The sequence below is a fragment of the Sitodiplosis mosellana genome, unplaced genomic scaffold (genome assembly GCF_009176505.1).
Source record: "Sitodiplosis mosellana isolate CC-2019 unplaced genomic scaffold, AAFC_SMos_1.0 Smas_scaffold_2719, whole genome shotgun sequence".
NCBI lineage: Eukaryota > Metazoa > Arthropoda > Insecta > Diptera > Cecidomyiidae > Sitodiplosis > Sitodiplosis mosellana.
This window is the reverse complement of record NW_022597961.1, coordinates 1-17,629: the sequence shown is the minus strand read 5'-3', so window position 1 is coordinate 17,629 and position 17,629 is coordinate 1. Positions and strand designations below refer to the sequence as shown.

The 17,629-nt window shown below is 37.4% G+C and overlaps 2 protein-coding genes across 2 annotated transcripts; one reads left to right on the top strand and one right to left on the bottom strand.

Moving 5' to 3' along the window:
- Positions 1-4,071: 4,071 nt before the first annotated feature.
- LOC129571522 (protein sax-3-like) lies at positions 4,072-14,249 on the top strand (the record flags this gene model as incomplete). The annotated part of the gene is given in 10 exon segments (XM_055451329.1): positions 4,072-4,222; positions 7,288-7,492; positions 7,637-7,829; positions 8,018-8,544; positions 8,761-9,166; positions 9,336-9,469; positions 9,670-9,872; positions 10,487-10,632; positions 10,909-11,093; positions 11,204-14,249. Coding segments are annotated over 10 exon segments (2,871 nt in total). The 3' UTR covers positions 12,041-14,249.
- Positions 5,082-7,291, bottom strand: LOC129571523 (uncharacterized). The gene is made up of 3 exons (XM_055451330.1): positions 6,784-7,291; positions 6,184-6,476; positions 5,082-5,848 (listed from the first exon to the last, which is right to left on the bottom strand). The coding sequence occupies exons 1-3, from the start codon at positions 6,952-6,954 to the stop codon at positions 5,569-5,571; spliced, it is 744 nt and encodes a 247-aa protein (XP_055307305.1). The 5' UTR covers positions 6,955-7,291; the 3' UTR covers positions 5,082-5,568.
- Positions 14,250-17,629: the final 3,380 nt, after the last annotated feature.

The following is a 17,629-nucleotide window of genomic DNA, read 5'->3' as shown; positions in this document are numbered from 1 at the left end:
TATGTTGTTACACTTACTACATACCGATGTTACACTTTGAAAAAATCTTTTTTGTTGTTACACTTTGAAAAAATTCGATTTTGTTGTTTCATTTCAATAAAAATTTTTATTTTTGTTTCACTTATATGTGTTGTGAATAGAAGTTGCGTTTTCATTCTCGGACATTCATATAGACCGAGTGGTTTTCTATTAGAGAAAGTGTCTCCGCGTGAAGATTTTGTGTTAAGCGACCGAAAGAATCAGTTGTGATGTGAATGAGATAGACGAAGAGTGCAACGAAAGAAAAAGAAGAAGAAAAAAACGCCGTGTTCGAATTTTTGGCCGAAATTGGGTGAAGAGACGCAAAAAGAGAGAGATAGATACGAAGAGTATAGAGGGAGTGAAAGAAAGACAGAGAAGGACACATCGAGAAAGAGATAGCTAAAGAGAGACAGAGTGTATGTGGCAAAAATGTTGTAGCTAGACACGCCGAAAATCGATGTGCGGCATGGGTTTCGATGCGAATAAAGCTGTTGTTGTCGTCGTCGTCGTCGTCGTTTTCGGCTATGCGTTACGTAATAATTGGTCTGGGATTCAAAAAGCCGCAATCTACGCTACATGTTAATGAAAATGTGTGTGTGTGTGATTGTATAGATTTTGTAGCACACAAACACGGATATGATGTATTGGTCACGCCGCGAAACAGGGGCTGTTTCATTAATTCCATTCCGTGAGGCAACGGTGGCGGTGGCTGTGGCGGTGGCAGCAGCACCACCAACAGCAGTTAAAAAAAAGGCAGCGAATGAATGTATTCAAATATACAAATCGAAAAACAACAATATATTCGCAACAATACAATGCTCAATGGTCATCGCTGCCGTTGGAGTGAGACATGTAAACGATACATGGAAATGGTTCAATGATGTATTCTGTTCATTAAATTGTGAGAGGTGGCGGACGGGGCGGTTGGTCGGCCGTACATCGATGGCAAGCAGAGAGAGAGAGAGAGAGAGAGAGAGAGAGAGAGAGAGAGAGAGAGAGAGAGAGAAGAAATGCCGACAACGTAACGAAATTGTATGTGGTGGCAAGGGCGAGGCGACAGAATACACAGATAAATGAACATTTCTTGGCTAAATGCCAACTCAATGTTTCGCTACACTTATAGTGTATATGGTATACATAGTGGAATGATTGTGACCATTGAAATTTCTGCATACATCGTTTCAATTTCGCCTTTACCGCTGCGTCTCTTCTCCCACTTGGTCGCTCCTTCTGCCTCTTGTTCATTCCATCATACGGTCGGTCGGTTGGTTGGACCGGCTTGCTGACTGGCTGTGTGTTGAGCTTTCATAAAGTGGCGTTCCAAAGTGAACCCTGCAGTTGTATCTGTGTTATGTCATATTTAATGATTTCCTCCAACTCTTGCCATGCCAGTTAGCTCGTTCAGTCATTTCTTTTGTCATCTGCTTCTTTGTACCGTTTTGTCCGTTTTGTCTTTTACCATTCTTATCGTGAGCGCTGCTTTTTTCCACTGCACTCCTTTTGATAATGCTCTCATACATACTCTCTCACTTGCTCTTCCACTTATTCTCTCGCGCGCTTCCTATTACTCTTTCATTCCGCCCTGCTCCGGCTTGCTCTCTGTTCCGCTCATTCTATCTTCCCATTCCCTGTTCCAATCTCTCTTGCATTTTCTCCCTTTTTCTCTCTCGTTCCCTCTCTCGCTCAATCTGTCTTTTTGTCCTTTTTTCCATGTCGCCGCTTTCTATCGTCTACTACAACATTTTCAGCAGTTGCGAGCAAACAACAGAAAAAAGTGATATTGGACGTAATATCAAAGTAGTAGCGCATCTTCTGGCAATTGTACTCCACATATGCACCATATTCCTATAAACATCATAAAAATCAATGTGCTTATGAATATTTTTTGGATGGCTTTTAATTTTTGCTCCTCGAAAAAAAAGGAAAATAAGCACATTTAAATGAAGCCAAACAAAAGTGTGAACATTTTCGATAGGCAAAACAAAGTTTCTGACACTAATTTCCCCCTAATCGAAAAAGAGCGCGAGTGCAAAAAGTTTTTGCATTGCCCAAAGCACTCGCTTTACCTCTTTCATCCTTTCTCTCTCTCTCTCGCTCTCTGTATGTCTTTCTATCTCAAGCCCACTCTTATTTTCTCTGTAACTTTCCAAAAGCACAACTTGTTCTACTTGCTCTCTATCTCCCTCCGTCCATCTTTCCAACTCATTCTCTCCATCTCTTAGCCTTCCACCTTCACTATTTTCATCTTGCTCTCACTCTCATTCCCCTTTCCACCCATCAGTTTACCTTTAACAAACTTGTATGGACAACAAAAAAAATGGATGGAATTTTATAGGTTATTATCAGTGTTGTGCATGCAATATGCTTTGTTTCTACTCAAGATAATAACAAACAGAGCGAGAGCCTCTCGATATAATATATCCGTGTGTTTCGTGTAACGTGTATCAATGTTTGTCATTTTCAAGCGGTCAAATGTCACGCTATACATTGATGCCGTTGCACCGGAATTTGAATGGATTAACACCGATAAGCAGGTCGATTTTAAGTGAAATGACAGTTTCTATTATGTTTGAACACTTTTCAGCAGTTCGAGTTTTTTTTTCTGCTCGTTTTCCCATTGTGTCACTTCTCTTTCTCTCTCCGTCGGTGTGTATGTGTCGCATCTCTATCGCTACTCGCTGTCCGCATAGAGCTTCAAGAGCCCATTCAGTTGCATGTCAGCATTCGCAGCATGAATTCAATGTCAATAATGGGACCCATCATGTTGATATTTGCTTAAAGTCCATGTGTGTAAATATGTGTATACAATTGCGATATCGGTCAATTGGTCATTTTGGCCCTTGGCGATCATTCAATCCTGTTTTCCGGTTTCCCGTTTCAATCATCAATGCTATTCCCACTTGAAAAATTCCCACTTTGAGACATTCGCAGCGCAGCGCAACGCAATGCAGCAACAACAAAAAAACGAAATGCTGACGTTAAGTCATAAAAAAAGGATTGAATCGTAAAAATTGAAAAATTGACCATAAAAAAAGTCGCTGGCTTACGACCGATAAAAATAGGTTGCGGATGATGATGCTTTTCATAAATAACAAAATAGTTATTTTTTTTTCGTATGTCCATATTTTAAAATATGAATCATTTTCAATGTAAACATCCTCTCGAGCACAACAGCAACAAAAATTGAAATGCTTTTCATTTTAACAATATGATGGGGAGGACTGAATTAAATTGAATACCCATATAAATACATTTGTTTGCCGTAAATGGCCCATCATATTTAGTATTGCGCATTGGAAATTGTTTTTTATTCGATTCACTTTGGTAAATATGAATGTGTTTTGGAGTGTGCCAGTTTTTATCTTATCTAAGTGGTTGGCATTTTTTTGAGTCAAATACACTTTTCAACGCTTTTCATTAGTGATTCAAAACGGTATTACGATCTATTTTGTTATTTAAATGGCCCGCTTCCAAATCGAACGGTTGTTCCCGAATAAGAAAAGGTTGACATTTTTCTGTATGAAGAGACGGTATTTTTTGTTAATAACGGGCACATTTTATTACAAACTTATTAATGGAATACCGTTTCGTGTGCTAATACTACTACTGCTACCACTGCTACTGCCACTGCCGCTGCTGCTGCCAACAAACTTGTAATTTAATTTCGACGGAAAAATTATTCGGCTTGAAATTGAGCTTGTCATTACGTGATTGGCTCCAGTTTAATCATACTTTTTTGAACAAAAGCAGTAGAGAAAGGAAGAGAGGGAGAGAGAAAGGAGAGACGGAGAGAATGAGGAAAAGAGAGGAAAAGAGAGGAAAAAATTGGAAAGAGCTCTCTCTCACTTTCCAGAGAGAGAGATTGGGGTAGCATAAAAAAGAAAGAGAGGGAGGAAAGAAAGAGTATGATAGAGAAATAGGGGGAAAAACAACAAGTAGTGTAGTCATTAAAATAATGTCCCACTGAAAAACTTTATTATTATAAAGTCGTTTTGTTTTAATAATGTGTACGCTCCAATTTTTTTTTTAATTCTGTTCTTCCTGTTGCAGTATTGCGAGATGATTTTCGTTTGGTGCCAAAGGATACGGTAGCATTGGTTGGCGGACCAGTTGTACTGAATTGTACGCCGCCGAGAGGTGTACCTGAGCCGAGCGTGCTGTGGTATATGAACGGGAAATCGCTTGATCTAAGTGGAAAAAGGTAAGGAATGTTTTATTTTAAATAAAACACACACAAACACACATTTATTTCATTTTTTATGAGCTGAAAATTGATGTATGAAGCATATGCAATTTATGTTTCATATGTAAAACATCTATAACCATAGATATGACATTGGATTTGCATGACGATACGTGAATTTATAAACCCGACAGAAAAAAAAAATATAATTAAAATTTAATTGAATTTTTCAACAACCAATTCTTTATCAGCATTTTGGTGAGGGGAAAAAAAGGTCAATTACTTTACGGTGCATCATCATGAATTTTTTAAAAAAGGAATTGTTAACTTCCAGTTCAATGAATTGAAATGATCCACACTGACCTAAAAGTGGACGACAACAATTTCCATGCAATGCTTCACTTTTTTTTAACCCATCTTTTCAACTAGTCTTGCCCTTGTTATCGACTACTGTCTTTCCATCCGAAGAAATCGGTTCAATTTAAGCAACCAAGACAAGTGGAAACATGTTAACTACTCTCATTTATCTTGAACATTGTATTCAAACTTTCAATTCAAATGGTTGGATACGGTGATTTTTGTAATGTGACGAAAAACGACATGACAAACTGTGGCCAAATACGTTTTTAATGTAGAAAATTATGGCAGTGATTTGAATATGTAACCGAAAATTGTACGTAAATTGTGGAATACGACATGTATAATGGGTGTCAAGTTATTCGGTATAATGAAGTAGAGCAGAGGAAAAGAACACATACAAAAGAAAAGAACTCACTTAAAATATAGAAAAGCTTCAGCATTCCATGGGCATTGGGCATTTGAAAACATAAATGGTCAACAGAAACGTCTATTTTGATTGAAAAAAAAAACAACTCAATTTGTAAATAACCTCAAAAAGTGATTTTATTTCTGTTTCATTTGATTGATTGATCACTTAACCTACATTGGCACTTAATTTACATCATTATGGAATGGGGCAAATTGCCTTTAATTGTCATTGTTATTCGTTTACATTTTATTTGGTTTACATGTGTTTGTTCAAGTTTTTTTTTGCAACACGAGAGCTCAACTCACAGCATTAATTGACTGAGTAGAATATTTACCTTAGCTTAAAATTCATTTTCAATTTTTCATATTTCCTCGATTTTGTCTTACATAATAGTTAACTCGTTTTTTTTTTTCAATTTTAATTTCTTCAATAAATGATAAATTTGTGTATGAAATAGATATTGCCTTATATAAAGTTGTAAATGATGATGAGTCCGTTTCGTTGGATGTCATGTTATTGTTGAGTACTTCGTAATTTGCGACGGTTGAGTTCGTAGCAATTGGCAATGGCTATTTTTAAGCTCATAGCGTGGTCATTACCATAATTCAGGCGATGATCTCGGTGTAATGATTGTGATTTCCGGTAGCTCTTCACGATCACTGTGTGCGGAATCGCTGTCTGAACTAATGGAAATGATCGATTGTTGCGATTCAATGATTGACACGTCATTTAAGTCCTCCAATTCGTCATCCAAATCGTCATTGAATCGATTTAAAATGTCATCTGATTCAGCGATTGATGCGTTGCTTGGTTCGCTCACTGCTTCGGCATCTGATTCGTCGCTTTCCTCAACACTCAATCCCTCATTCGATGTGCTAACAACGAAATGTAAACAAAACGTTTCATAAACAATTAGCTTCGTATAATCACATGCAGCATTTTATAAAAAATCACAATCAAAAGGAGAGAATGGAAGAATACGAAAATAGAATGATTGAGTATCACTTTGATGATGCGACAATTTTTTTTCTTAGAAAAATTTAAAACGGTATTTTTTATCTCTCCGTTGAATATTCGACAATTTTTGTCTCTCCATTAGTTTTTATCTCTCGGAGAGAATCTCTCGGAGCAACACCATTTTTTAACCACATTCAATGACAATTCCCATTGCAACCATATTCAATGACCAATCGACATTAGTCTCACTTACCTGGATGTGTCTGTGGCATTTATTGTGTCAATGTTCAATCGTCGGGGCATCAGAACATTTGGTTGCAACATTCGCAATAGATCGGGTGCACGAAAAGCCATTCGGAATACCGTTCCGTCATCGTCATCGTCCGAGCTGAATGTTTGATTGAAATCAAAGCTGTGTTCGAGTTGGGCGCGCAGTAGCGATTGATTGGTCATCGGTGGAACAAATTCTTTGTACGTTTGTGGTGATTTGACGTCATGAATGATTTTCTCGATCTTTTGTTTGCACAATGGACATTCGGCCTTAACCTAAAATCGAAATTTATTCCGTAAAACTCAAGTAATGAAGAAACTGGGTGTTACACTGTCAATGTCAATGTGTTCTAAAGAGGTTTCAATTGTTTTTTTTTGATTATACTTGAATCATTCACACAAACAAGTCGTTCGGATTTCATTCTTTTCTCTAGAAGTTAACATAATTGGTCGCAAAAGGACGATATAGATTGACACAACTGAAGATTAACCGAACTGAACCACAATAACTCAATCGAGATTCCATAAAATACTTCAAAATTATCTCGTCCAACTAACAAACAAAAACAAAACATTCACTTACCTCGCACCATTTCTTCAAGCAATCAAAACAATACTGATGGAAACACAAGTCAACAAAACTAGCCTTGGTCTTTTCAACAACATCTTGACAAATGGCACATTTCACCAACGTTTGACTATTGTCCGCAACATTTTCACGTTCAACGTCGAAAATATCCGTTTCTTCAGACATTTTTCTGTGTTTTTTGCACTCTCTTTTCGACTTTTTCCACTTCAAAAATACTTTTCTGATTTTCAATATTTGTTTTTTTTTGCAACGATTATTTCTATTTCAACGAAAGACGTCTGTATTGAACGCAATGCAACTGAGATCTGAAATGTCATGTATTTTGTTTTTGTGTCTAACTGTCAACTGTCACTTGCGTTCCGAAACAGGCGGGATTGAAACATGCTCTTGTTTGTTGTGTGTTGAATCAAATGTGATTTTTTTTTAGTTTTTTTTCTTCAAATAAATGAATTTCTTGAAGAAAAATGAATGAAAATATTTGCAAATTAAAAATTACAGGCTGTCAACGGTGGACTCAGGCAGTTTGTTGATATCAGAAGTACAAGCATCGGACGCGGGAAAATATGAATGTTCGGCACAAAATCAGGCTGGAAGTCGAACCGCACCGCCGGCTATGCTCAAAGTATTGGCACCGCCGACCGTTTTGCGTGGACCGCAAGACACTGAAGTCATAGAAGGCGACGGTCTTGATTTGCCGTGCGAAGTAGGATTTATTTCATCATATTACTTAAATATTTATTTTGACACTTCGACTTTGAATTCCAATTGGAAATAACCTCTCCGGTTTTTGGAACGATACTTAACCTCATTTTAACCGATGTACTTGTTTTGTGTGTGTGTGAATTAGATTCAAGGCGATCCAGTGCCGGTGGTGACGTGGCATCGCGAGAATGGCGAACTGCCCGATGGCCGATCACGAATTTTACTGGATAACACATTGCGCATGGAAGATACACGGCCCGAAGACCAAGGTCGATACATTTGCAAGGGACACAACGAAGGTGGCAATGTTTCGGTTGCTGTGAAAATTCTCGTTTATGGTGAGTTTGGTGGAGAAATGTTTTTTCTTTTTGTTTTTTTGTGCACATTTTTTTCAATCGTTTGCTATGATTGCCTGGTGATAACCATTCTATTTAGAGATTCTTTGGTCGATTTACAAATTAAATCCGAACATTGTCCAATTTTGAATTGGAATTTGAAAATTTTTCTACATTTTTTCGTTCCACAGCGTCTCCATCGTTCATTGAAGCGCCCACCGATGTGGAAGTGAATGAAGGTGGTTCAGTAAAGTTGCCATGCCGAGCTCAAGGTCGTCCAAAGCCGCGTATCATTTGGGATCGTATTGGGAATTCGGCTGCATCGCAGCTGCAGCATCAGCATCAAATGAATAGTAAAATTACGCAATATTTGGAGAAGGATACACAAGAAGACCTTTTGGCCAAGGCAAAAATCATGAGCCTACGATCAAAACGCTCGATTATCCAAAAGAAACCAGACATTTCAACCGAAAGTGAAAGTTACAAGCGCCAAAGAGCCTTTGATCAAATTATGCGCGATGAAAATCAAGAAATATTGCAAAAATTGCTGCGAAAAAAGCGCCAAATCGATGATGATACGATCGACAGTGACGATGACCAAACACCTGATGCAATTCCAATTTTGGTGTTCTCCACACAGGCACCGCAAGAAGTGTCTCGATTACAGGTCACCGACGATGGTGAATTGATTTTATTGGACGTAACAGAACGTGATCAGGTGAGTAAACAGGACTTTTTATCACAGGGATAACGTTTTCTTTAGTTGAAAGGTTGTCAAAGGTGTTTTTTTAAAATTAAAAATCGTCTTTTATGAAAATAATTTTTTTGATTTAAAGAATTTCATTGGAATTGAATCAAAATCCCTGAAATTTGAAAAATATTCTCAGAAAATGTTTGACTTTTGGAAAATATCAAAACAAAATTGTCATTTCAGGGTTGGTATGGATGTGCCGCATTGAATGAAGCCGGATCCACGATTAAGCGGATATTCATACGTGTAATCAATAGTTCAAACGGTAAGGATGGCGAAAATGTGCCCGCATCTTTGGATGCAATTGGCTCGAGCGATCGCTTCTCCAACGATCAGAATATTTTAATCAATTCCGTGCTCGCTACATCACCAAATTCCCTTGACATTGATTGGGAAACGAATGATGGCATTCCAGCCACATCGTTGACACTTCACTATCGCATTGTCGGCTCGAATGAATTCCAAACGGCCAGCGCCATGATTGACGCCAAAGAGTATACAATCAACGATCTTCGAGCACACACCGAATACGAGGTATTCGCATCGGTTCCACATGGATTAAGCGGCTCCATTTCGAATATACGAAAAGGTAAGGGTTTTATTGTTGAGATAAATTGACTTGTATTCAATGAAGTAGGAGAGAAAGAAAGAAAACGTAGAACAACAAATTGACTGTGGAATCGAAAACAAAGAGGATAGAGAAATTACCAAACAATTATAAATTGATCCATTTTTCAAATTGTCTTACTTACTTGTAGGCAAAACATTGGATGGTCCACCGAGCTCACCACCTACCGACATTCGAGTCGGAGTGATAAATACCACCGCAGCTTTTGTTCGATGGTCGCCACCCCCAGTGGATATGCTCAATGGTGAATTAACGGGCTACAAGGTAAACGACTCATTGACGTAAACTAGTAAGAATCTCTTTTGCATGAATGTTTTTACCTGCTTTGTACGTTAAACAGAAGTTTAATGAAAATTCTCTCATCTGTCTCATTCGCATGAAAACAATTTCTTTTTCTCAAGTTGAGAATCTCAACTGGCAAATCAAAATTTCAACTTACTTAAACCATCTTTTGCGAATTTCAGATTCAAATCAAGTCGAATGTAACAAACAAATTGCTGGGACAAATGTCGTTGAATGCAACCACTCAGTCGGTAGTAATAAATTCATTGAATCCAGGTGGTCGGTATACGGCACGAGTTGCAGCGCAAACAGCAGGCGGTCTAGGACCGTACAGTACACCAGCTGCACTACACATGGACCCATCATTCATTTCTCGACCGCCAAAGTAAGTAGTTCGTCAAAGCAAAACAATTGAAAGAAAATCAGTGTTCAAATTGAACACAATTCACTTCATGTCATCATGTTCAATAAACATTGTTCGTGTGTCGATACAAAAAATTGAGATTAAAGCCAAAAAAAAATACCACAAAAATTACGTGATTCAGGATAGAATGTGGGACTTTTGATCCTGATTTCGATATCGTTTCAATAACCACTTCTTAAAATACTGCAAAAAAATCTCTTCTTAAAATAAATAAGTGTTCTCAAGGGACGTACTTTCTTTTGAAGAACCAATGCATTTTATTTTGTGTACAAAAAAGGGTATTTTGATGAAGATTTTCGATTCGTCCCTTTGAAATTTATCCATTCTTTTCATTGAATTAAAAAAAAGTCAAGTTTTTTCGAATCTTTTCATATTGGTCAATATGATCCAATATGAAAAGTCGTTCGTGGAAGGAAGAAAAATATTCATTACTCAATTTAGGCTAGGAATATTAAGCACTTATGACTTAAATCTTTGAAATAAAAATTGAAAAATTCAGTAGAAAATGATCGAAATTGAAAAATTGGAAATGATTGATTGTGACGTGAAATTCTAACGATTCCATTTGTTTACAGAACTGATCCAACGGTTGGTACTTGGGCAACAACCTGGATGTCTGGAATCGCATTGGCCATTCTAGTGATATCGTTAATCAGTGGAGCCATATTTGCCTTGTATTGGGCTCGCAAAAATAAACGCAACATGAAAGCATCGTATCCAGGTAAATTTGATCTTCTTTTTCTAGGCAAAAAAAGAATTTCTACGCACTACTTGCGTGTGAAGGTACTATTTTCAAGGCACGATTGCTCAATGAGCAATGCTCATGCAATCGATTGCGATCGTTTGCTATCGTGCGCTTGGAAATAGTGTCCTAACATAATTTTGAAATAAAGGAACACAATCCCTTCTGATCCTTATTTAGATCATCAAAAAAATGAACTTTTTAATATTGCATTGAATGATCGTTTTTATTTTTCTATCAATTTCCATGAAACAGGACCAATTTTGACTGCCACACTGCCCGATAAGCAACATACACTTTGGTTACACGGTAACACACTATTGAAGCCGATGCATTCGGTGACGGCGCCAAATGCGAATCTCGCATCGGAATACGCGGAAGTGGCGCAAATAATGCCAAAGGCAATGAATGTGTCTGCACCACCAGAGCCATATGCAACGGTAAGACTTTCAAATGTCAATTGAAAAATAGCAAACATCTCAACACGAATCGTCTAAGCCATTTCCGAATGTTTCAAATAATAACCTTTCCAATTTTCGGAACATTATAGGTGACGTTGCAACGTGGTGCACAATCCGATGATTCGTGTATCAAATGTTCGGCGAGTCCATCGTCGAGTGAATACAATGCGCCAGTTCGTGAACCGTTGAACATATGCGATGTGTTGCCACCACCGCCCGATCATCCATACTACAAGCCGAATATGGCGAGTATGACAATACGAACGAATCCAGTAGCAATGTCGCCGCAAATATGTCGTCGTCCGGTGGCTGGTGGTCAATTGCGTTGGCCAACTCTTCCTCCGCCAGTGCCACACTTCCCACAAAATTGGCAACAGCATCAGCAAGCACAGCAGCAGCAACAACAACAGCCACCCGACGATCAAAACTACAAACGTCATCGAAACACATCGCCCGAAATCGAAGAGGAAAATGACTACGAAAGCGGTTCAGTATTGTACGAAGAATGCGATCCAAGTTTAGGTAAAAATTTCTTCAACTATGGCGGTGAACCGACCGAAGAATACTATCGTAATATCAATATGGAATTTTTGGACGAAAATGAATTGGAACCACCACCCGATCCATGTCCCGATTCACTGCCAAAACCCAATCGCACCAAACACAGCAGTAGTGGTTATTCGGGCCAGTCATGGCTCAGCCAAACGCACAATGCATCCGAATCGTCGGCATCGTATGACGAAGATCGCCACAAGCCACGCAACGATCAAAGTCCGGTGAATAGTCGAAGGTCGGCACGGAATCAAAGCTGCAACGGCAGCCAGCACAGTTCCGACGAAAGTGAAAGTGATAACAATCGATGGCCATCACGACTGCGTCGAAGCCGATCCAAATCCAGCGATCGCAAATATCGAAACGGCCGATAAAATCGATCGGAGGGTAGCTGGCAGCCAGTGTTCCTTTTTTTTGAATTCGCCATATTTATATAATATAGTATTCCAAAATATCAAACACATCATCAAATTTAATTTATTTATACATATTTAACGATGAGAAGAAACCAAAACATAATTGACACAAAAAAAAATTCATTCTAAAGAAAAAACGCATATTCGAGCGCATTCGAGGTTGGATGCCATACAATTTGCCCATGGCCACACATTATGATTGTGGAACGCATTTTCACATTTCAACACACACACACAATTATAAATAAATATATATACATAGCTCGCTCAGTGAAAATGAGAGATAGCATGAGGTAGAGTGCTGATGAAAATTTAGTTGTTATCTTATGTAAATAGCGATTTAAATGAAAAAGATAAAAATGAAGACACAAAATCATCCAAACGCTAGAATTAATCTCTTTATTTTTGATTTTCGAAGTTAATAACTTATTTGTAATAGCTTAGGAGTATAAAAAGAAATGAATTATTTAAGTTTCCGATCGACAAATTCCTATGGTGTGAAAATTCGGCACATCAGTCCAAATATCAGCGGATCTAATAAGAAAGAAACCTTCCGAGCTAATTTTTGTCAGATGTTGAATGAAAAAAAAATCCTTTAATCCGAGACCTGTTCGCCTGATTCGATATTAGAAAAAAAACCCTTCCCGATAACGAATTATTTGTAATCTGATTATGAAATTCGTTGGTAATGGACTCAGTCATTATAGAAGTCAATTCAAATTGGAATCACTAGAAAATGTCAATTGGCTTGAAATTCGGTTGAGTTTTTCAACTTGAAGTCCTGCTGAGGTTTTGATTAATTTAAATCATGTTGATTGATTCAACTTAAGTCAGTTACAGTCTAATTGAAACATTCTACATTTGAATAAAACCAAGAAAAATAAGTTCAGCCAACAGTTCACCAAAAAAAATAATTTTCCTCCATCATTTCTTGATATTTATTTACCTTCTACTGCTGGAAAATTCAAAACTTGTTTTTCAACGAAAATTTTAGGTGGATATTCAAATCTTGGACAATTTAGCAATTGTCAAAATAAACAAAGAAATTGTGCCCATCAGGCATGGACCTCATTTGCAACCAGACGAAAAAATCATGTTAAATTTTGTAGAAATTTAAAGTTGAGACAAACCCTAAACAAAAAAACAACTCAGTAGACTCGTTTTTCGAAACGTTCGTGTCATATCACAGTTTAATCGTAGGTATTGAGATCAAAATTTCGCATTTTAGTGAGTTAAGAAATCAAATAAGAAGAAACAGAGATTAGTAGCCAAAGTTTATTTTGAACGATAAACCCAAAGATAGAAGTATAACAATTTGAAAATAACATGTTGCCAGAGAAGATTACATAGAAATGTTCAAATTTGTTTGAATTTTCGTTTATTGCTAAAAAAAAAAAATATCCATTATCCAACCGAACATATCTCGAGACTCGAGGTGTGACAAGTCGCATTGGCGATGATGTCAGCTTTACATTTTTGACGCCGTGTTGTTGTTTGTCAAGCTTTACTCATTGAAAATGCAAGAACGAAAAAGAGAGAGATAGGAATAGAAGTAAGAAGAAGCGGAATGCCTATCAAAATGTTCAAACACTCAATTTTCATGATCTTGACCAAGTCATTGTTTTGTAGCTCTTAAATAATGTTTAAAAACGAATACAGATCGAAAATGAAACAAAAATACACACAAAACATAAAACCGTACGCACATGTGTCGGACAAACCAAATTCCTTAAAACAAGACAAACATTTCAAACGCTTTCTGCTTCTACCAAATAGACATTTCATATTTTGGTTTTCGGTTCCACAAATAGGCTTCTTCATTTTCGTTGATTTATTCGCCAATCCAACATGACAAATCAAATGGTTGGTTTGTAAAGAAGAAAATAATAAATTTTATAAGACTGATGTAAACAAATAAACATTCATTGCAAAATAGATACAAACACACTCACAAACAGCTAACACACATGACAATTGACACGAAGAATGGTTGAGCACCAATTGAAGAATTCATAACACGAACAAATTCTGCAATTTTCCACGTTCTACAGCCATTTTTCTTAACATTGTGTGCGTGTGTGGGTGCGTGTGATATCAACAGATTTTCTTTTCTGAACAACAACAATAAAAAAAAACAATGCAATAAACGAAACCATTTCAAAATAAATACGATTTTGCTGTTTTATTTCGAAGATTTTTTTTTAGATCAGCGGTATCGAATTTGGGCTTTTAAAAATTCAAAACAGAGTTTGACTTATCCGCCGGATATATGCTATGGCATAAAAAAATATGCGCATATTTTTTGGTACATTTGGATTTTGTGACTAACTTACCATGTAAATTCATATGGATACCACGAATTTGGGACAAAAAATCGTGGTATCCACATGAATTTACATCATGCATTATTTTAATGGGCAGCTCTTGCCCATTTGGGCAGTTCTAAATCCCAAATGGGCAGCTCAAAACTCAAAAATGGACAGTGTTTTACTTAAAATTTCTTGAAAATGGGCAGCTCTAAAAATTTCTTAAAATAATGCATGATTTACATGGTAAGTTATTCACAAAATCCAAATGTACCAAAAAATATGCGCATATTTTTTTTATGCCATAGCATAAATCTGGCGGATAAGTCAAACTCTGATTCAAAATACAGTGGGTCCATTTCACAGTCGGTATAATTACATTCGTAAGCATATTTTTGTGCAAATAAAGTGACTAACAGTCACTCAGCTGTATGTAGCTGTATATAGTGATACACAACTAAAACTGGCTAAGTTGATTGAAATCATGTGTTTTGTTTGGAGACAATCACGTTTAGTTATTCTTTCAGTCGGTCGACTAATTTGGGACATTTTGACTGAGAGTGATTTGTGATTAAAGTTAACTGCAGTTGCTTATTTTGTTCGAGACAATCACTTTTAGTCAGTCAAAAATTTCCCACACGGGATATCTCTTCAGTTAACGGGAATTTTTCAGCGAAATTTGAATGGCAATAAAGAATATCATATTATTGTTGAGATATTTGATGTCTGTGCACCTTCATCACGGAGATATTGAACTACCTCATTTTTACCTAAAAAACAAAAGATAAATGAAATAGATTGAATCATAGCTTTAAAGCCTAAATATTTAAAACCACCTTAGATAGCAGCTTGATGAAGAGGTGTCCACCCATCATCGTCCCCAAAATATATTCTAGCTCCGTTTTCGATGAGAAGTTGAGCCATCATCGTCTTACCTGGAAGATAATGGATAAATGAAATAGATAAACTCGTCTTTTCGATCATAGATATTCAAGTTTACCATGCGCTATAGCAATACAAAGAGGTGTCTGTTCATTGCCGTTTTACTTTTCCGTACACACCGTGTCAAGGGAAAGTATAGGAATTGGTCCCGAAAACTTTTTTCGCAAAATTGGTTTAGATCATCATAAAAACTCATGAAACGCGTAGAAAACCACTTTTTGAGACACTTTTTCGTTCGTGTGCCGTCGTTCAGACATTCACTGTGGCTGCATATATAGCTGAGCTATTTACAAATAGCTGGCTATTTGGTAAGTTTTGATTTTGTGACTATCTTTCCATGCAAATTCATGTGGTATCCAAGAATGTGGGACACCTTTTCAATCATTTACATACATTTTTTGTCCCAAATTCGTGGATACCACATGAATTTGCATGACAAGATAGTCACAAAATCAAAACTTACCAAACAGCCAGCTATTTGTAAATAGCTCAGCTATATATGCAGCCACAGTGAATGTCTGCCGTCGTTGTCGTCGTTGTCGTTGTCGTTGTCGTCGTAGCTATTTGTTAACACGATAACTCAAAAAATAATTGAGATAATCAAAATCTGGAAATGCCAAAAGTTGTGTATCCCAAAAACTTAGTTTAAGTTCGAAGATGAGTCATTTTTAATTTGATCCTGGGGTACTTGCCCTAAGAAAAACCTAAAAAAATTGACACTTTTGTATGGGAGGTACCTGTAAACCGACTCCGATTGGCTTCAAAAAATTTGGAATCGTGACCGGTGTTTCATAAGTTTTATGAAAACACAGGGCATGACAGCTTTGACAGGGCGGCAACGTGCTGTCCATTGTCATGGTCTGTATAAACACTCGTCAGCTACAAAAGAACTTTTGAAATTTAGATTTGACATAGTTTGGAAAATTATAATTAAATTCAGAACCAAATAAGTCAAAATTTCTTTTGTAGTGCTTCAAGGCCGTGCTAAGTTGGTAGGCTCGTATGATTCGTAATTGAGCTGCAGATCCATAAATGCCGAACGAATGGAACAGTATGGTTTGCAATCAGGGTGAACAGTCTACTCCCATCATAAAAGGGGTGTCATCAAATTTTATGAAAAAGCGAAAAACATTTTTAGTATCAAAGCGAAATTTATAACGAAAGAAGTGAATAGAACAATAAAAATCGAATGAAGTGAAAAGACACACACGCACAAAAAAAACAGCGAATATGGATCAAGAATTCCTTGAATTTTTAGTTAACTTAAGAAGGGAAGCAGCCCGAAGAAGAATGCTGTACTGTACGCTTGCACCAGAGACATACGCGATGGAATTGATGCTTGCAATGGTACAAATGCAGCAGCATAATCAAGGAGCAAAAGTAATTGTCTCCGAAATAGCGACATTTATATTGAACTATGTGCCGCGTACCCGTGTCTTTAATATCAGCAGATTGATACGTCGAATGGAAGAGAATGGTGGAAACTTGATGGATTTTTCCTTATGGTCTTCACAGGATTGTACCATCGTGATAAGATTACTTCTGCGCCAAGCCTTAGAGCATTGGCGCCATATAACGCACGGCTTCTATATTCGAATTAATCACCCAAGACAGCGTTAGTCAACAAAAAACAACATTTAAAAAAAACCAAAAGTACTAATAATTTTTTTCGGTTAGAGGTGGCATGCTAGTACTTTCTTGGTTGAGCATTAAATTATTCCCTCGAAACGAAAGCTGCGCGGTTACTTGAAGTAACCATAGATTGGTGGTGCAAAGCCATGAAGCGTCAAAACAGCACAAAAACCAGTGTCATGGCGAGTATTTTTAAGCCAATAGTTTAAGTGGAGACAACCACCTTGAAAAAAAACCTTCGGGGGTCCTCATCTCACACACTACTCAATATTGTGTGTGGCCCAAATAAAATTCTAGCTATTTGGGTGGCAGTTCACCTTGACGTGGTGATGAGGCTTGAGTAAACGAAAATTCGATGAAAACTAAATACTGCCAATATATTGAATCTGAAATGAAAACTATCAGAACAAATTTTGAAAAATTTTCTGAGTATTTGCACAGCAATATGGCTTCGGTTTTAACTCGGCATATATCCGAGCATATCGACGACGCATACTGTGTAATATAGTGGCGTGTGTTGCTACGTGCAGCCGCAACGACTCGACCGGAATGTGTATGTTGTTGCTGCGTGCAGCCACATCAACTGAACACACTTCGGTCGAGTCGTTGCGGCTGCACGTAGCAACACACGCCACTGTATTATACAGTAAGCGTCGTCGATTTGCTC

Bases quoted from the DNA above. Each gene is read 5' to 3' on its own strand.
- LOC129571523 (XM_055451330.1), bottom strand. From the start codon at position 6,954: ATGTCTGAAGAAACGGATATTTTCGACGTTGAACGTGAAAATGTTGCG. The intron at 6,477-6,783 runs GTAAGTGAATGT...TTTCGATTTTAG, and splicing joins GCTTGAAGAAATGGTGCGAG to GTTAAGGCCGAATGTCCATT. The intron at 5,849-6,183 runs GTAAGTGAGACT...TTTCGTTGTTAG, and splicing joins AATGCCACAGACACATCCAG to CACATCGAATGAGGGATTGA.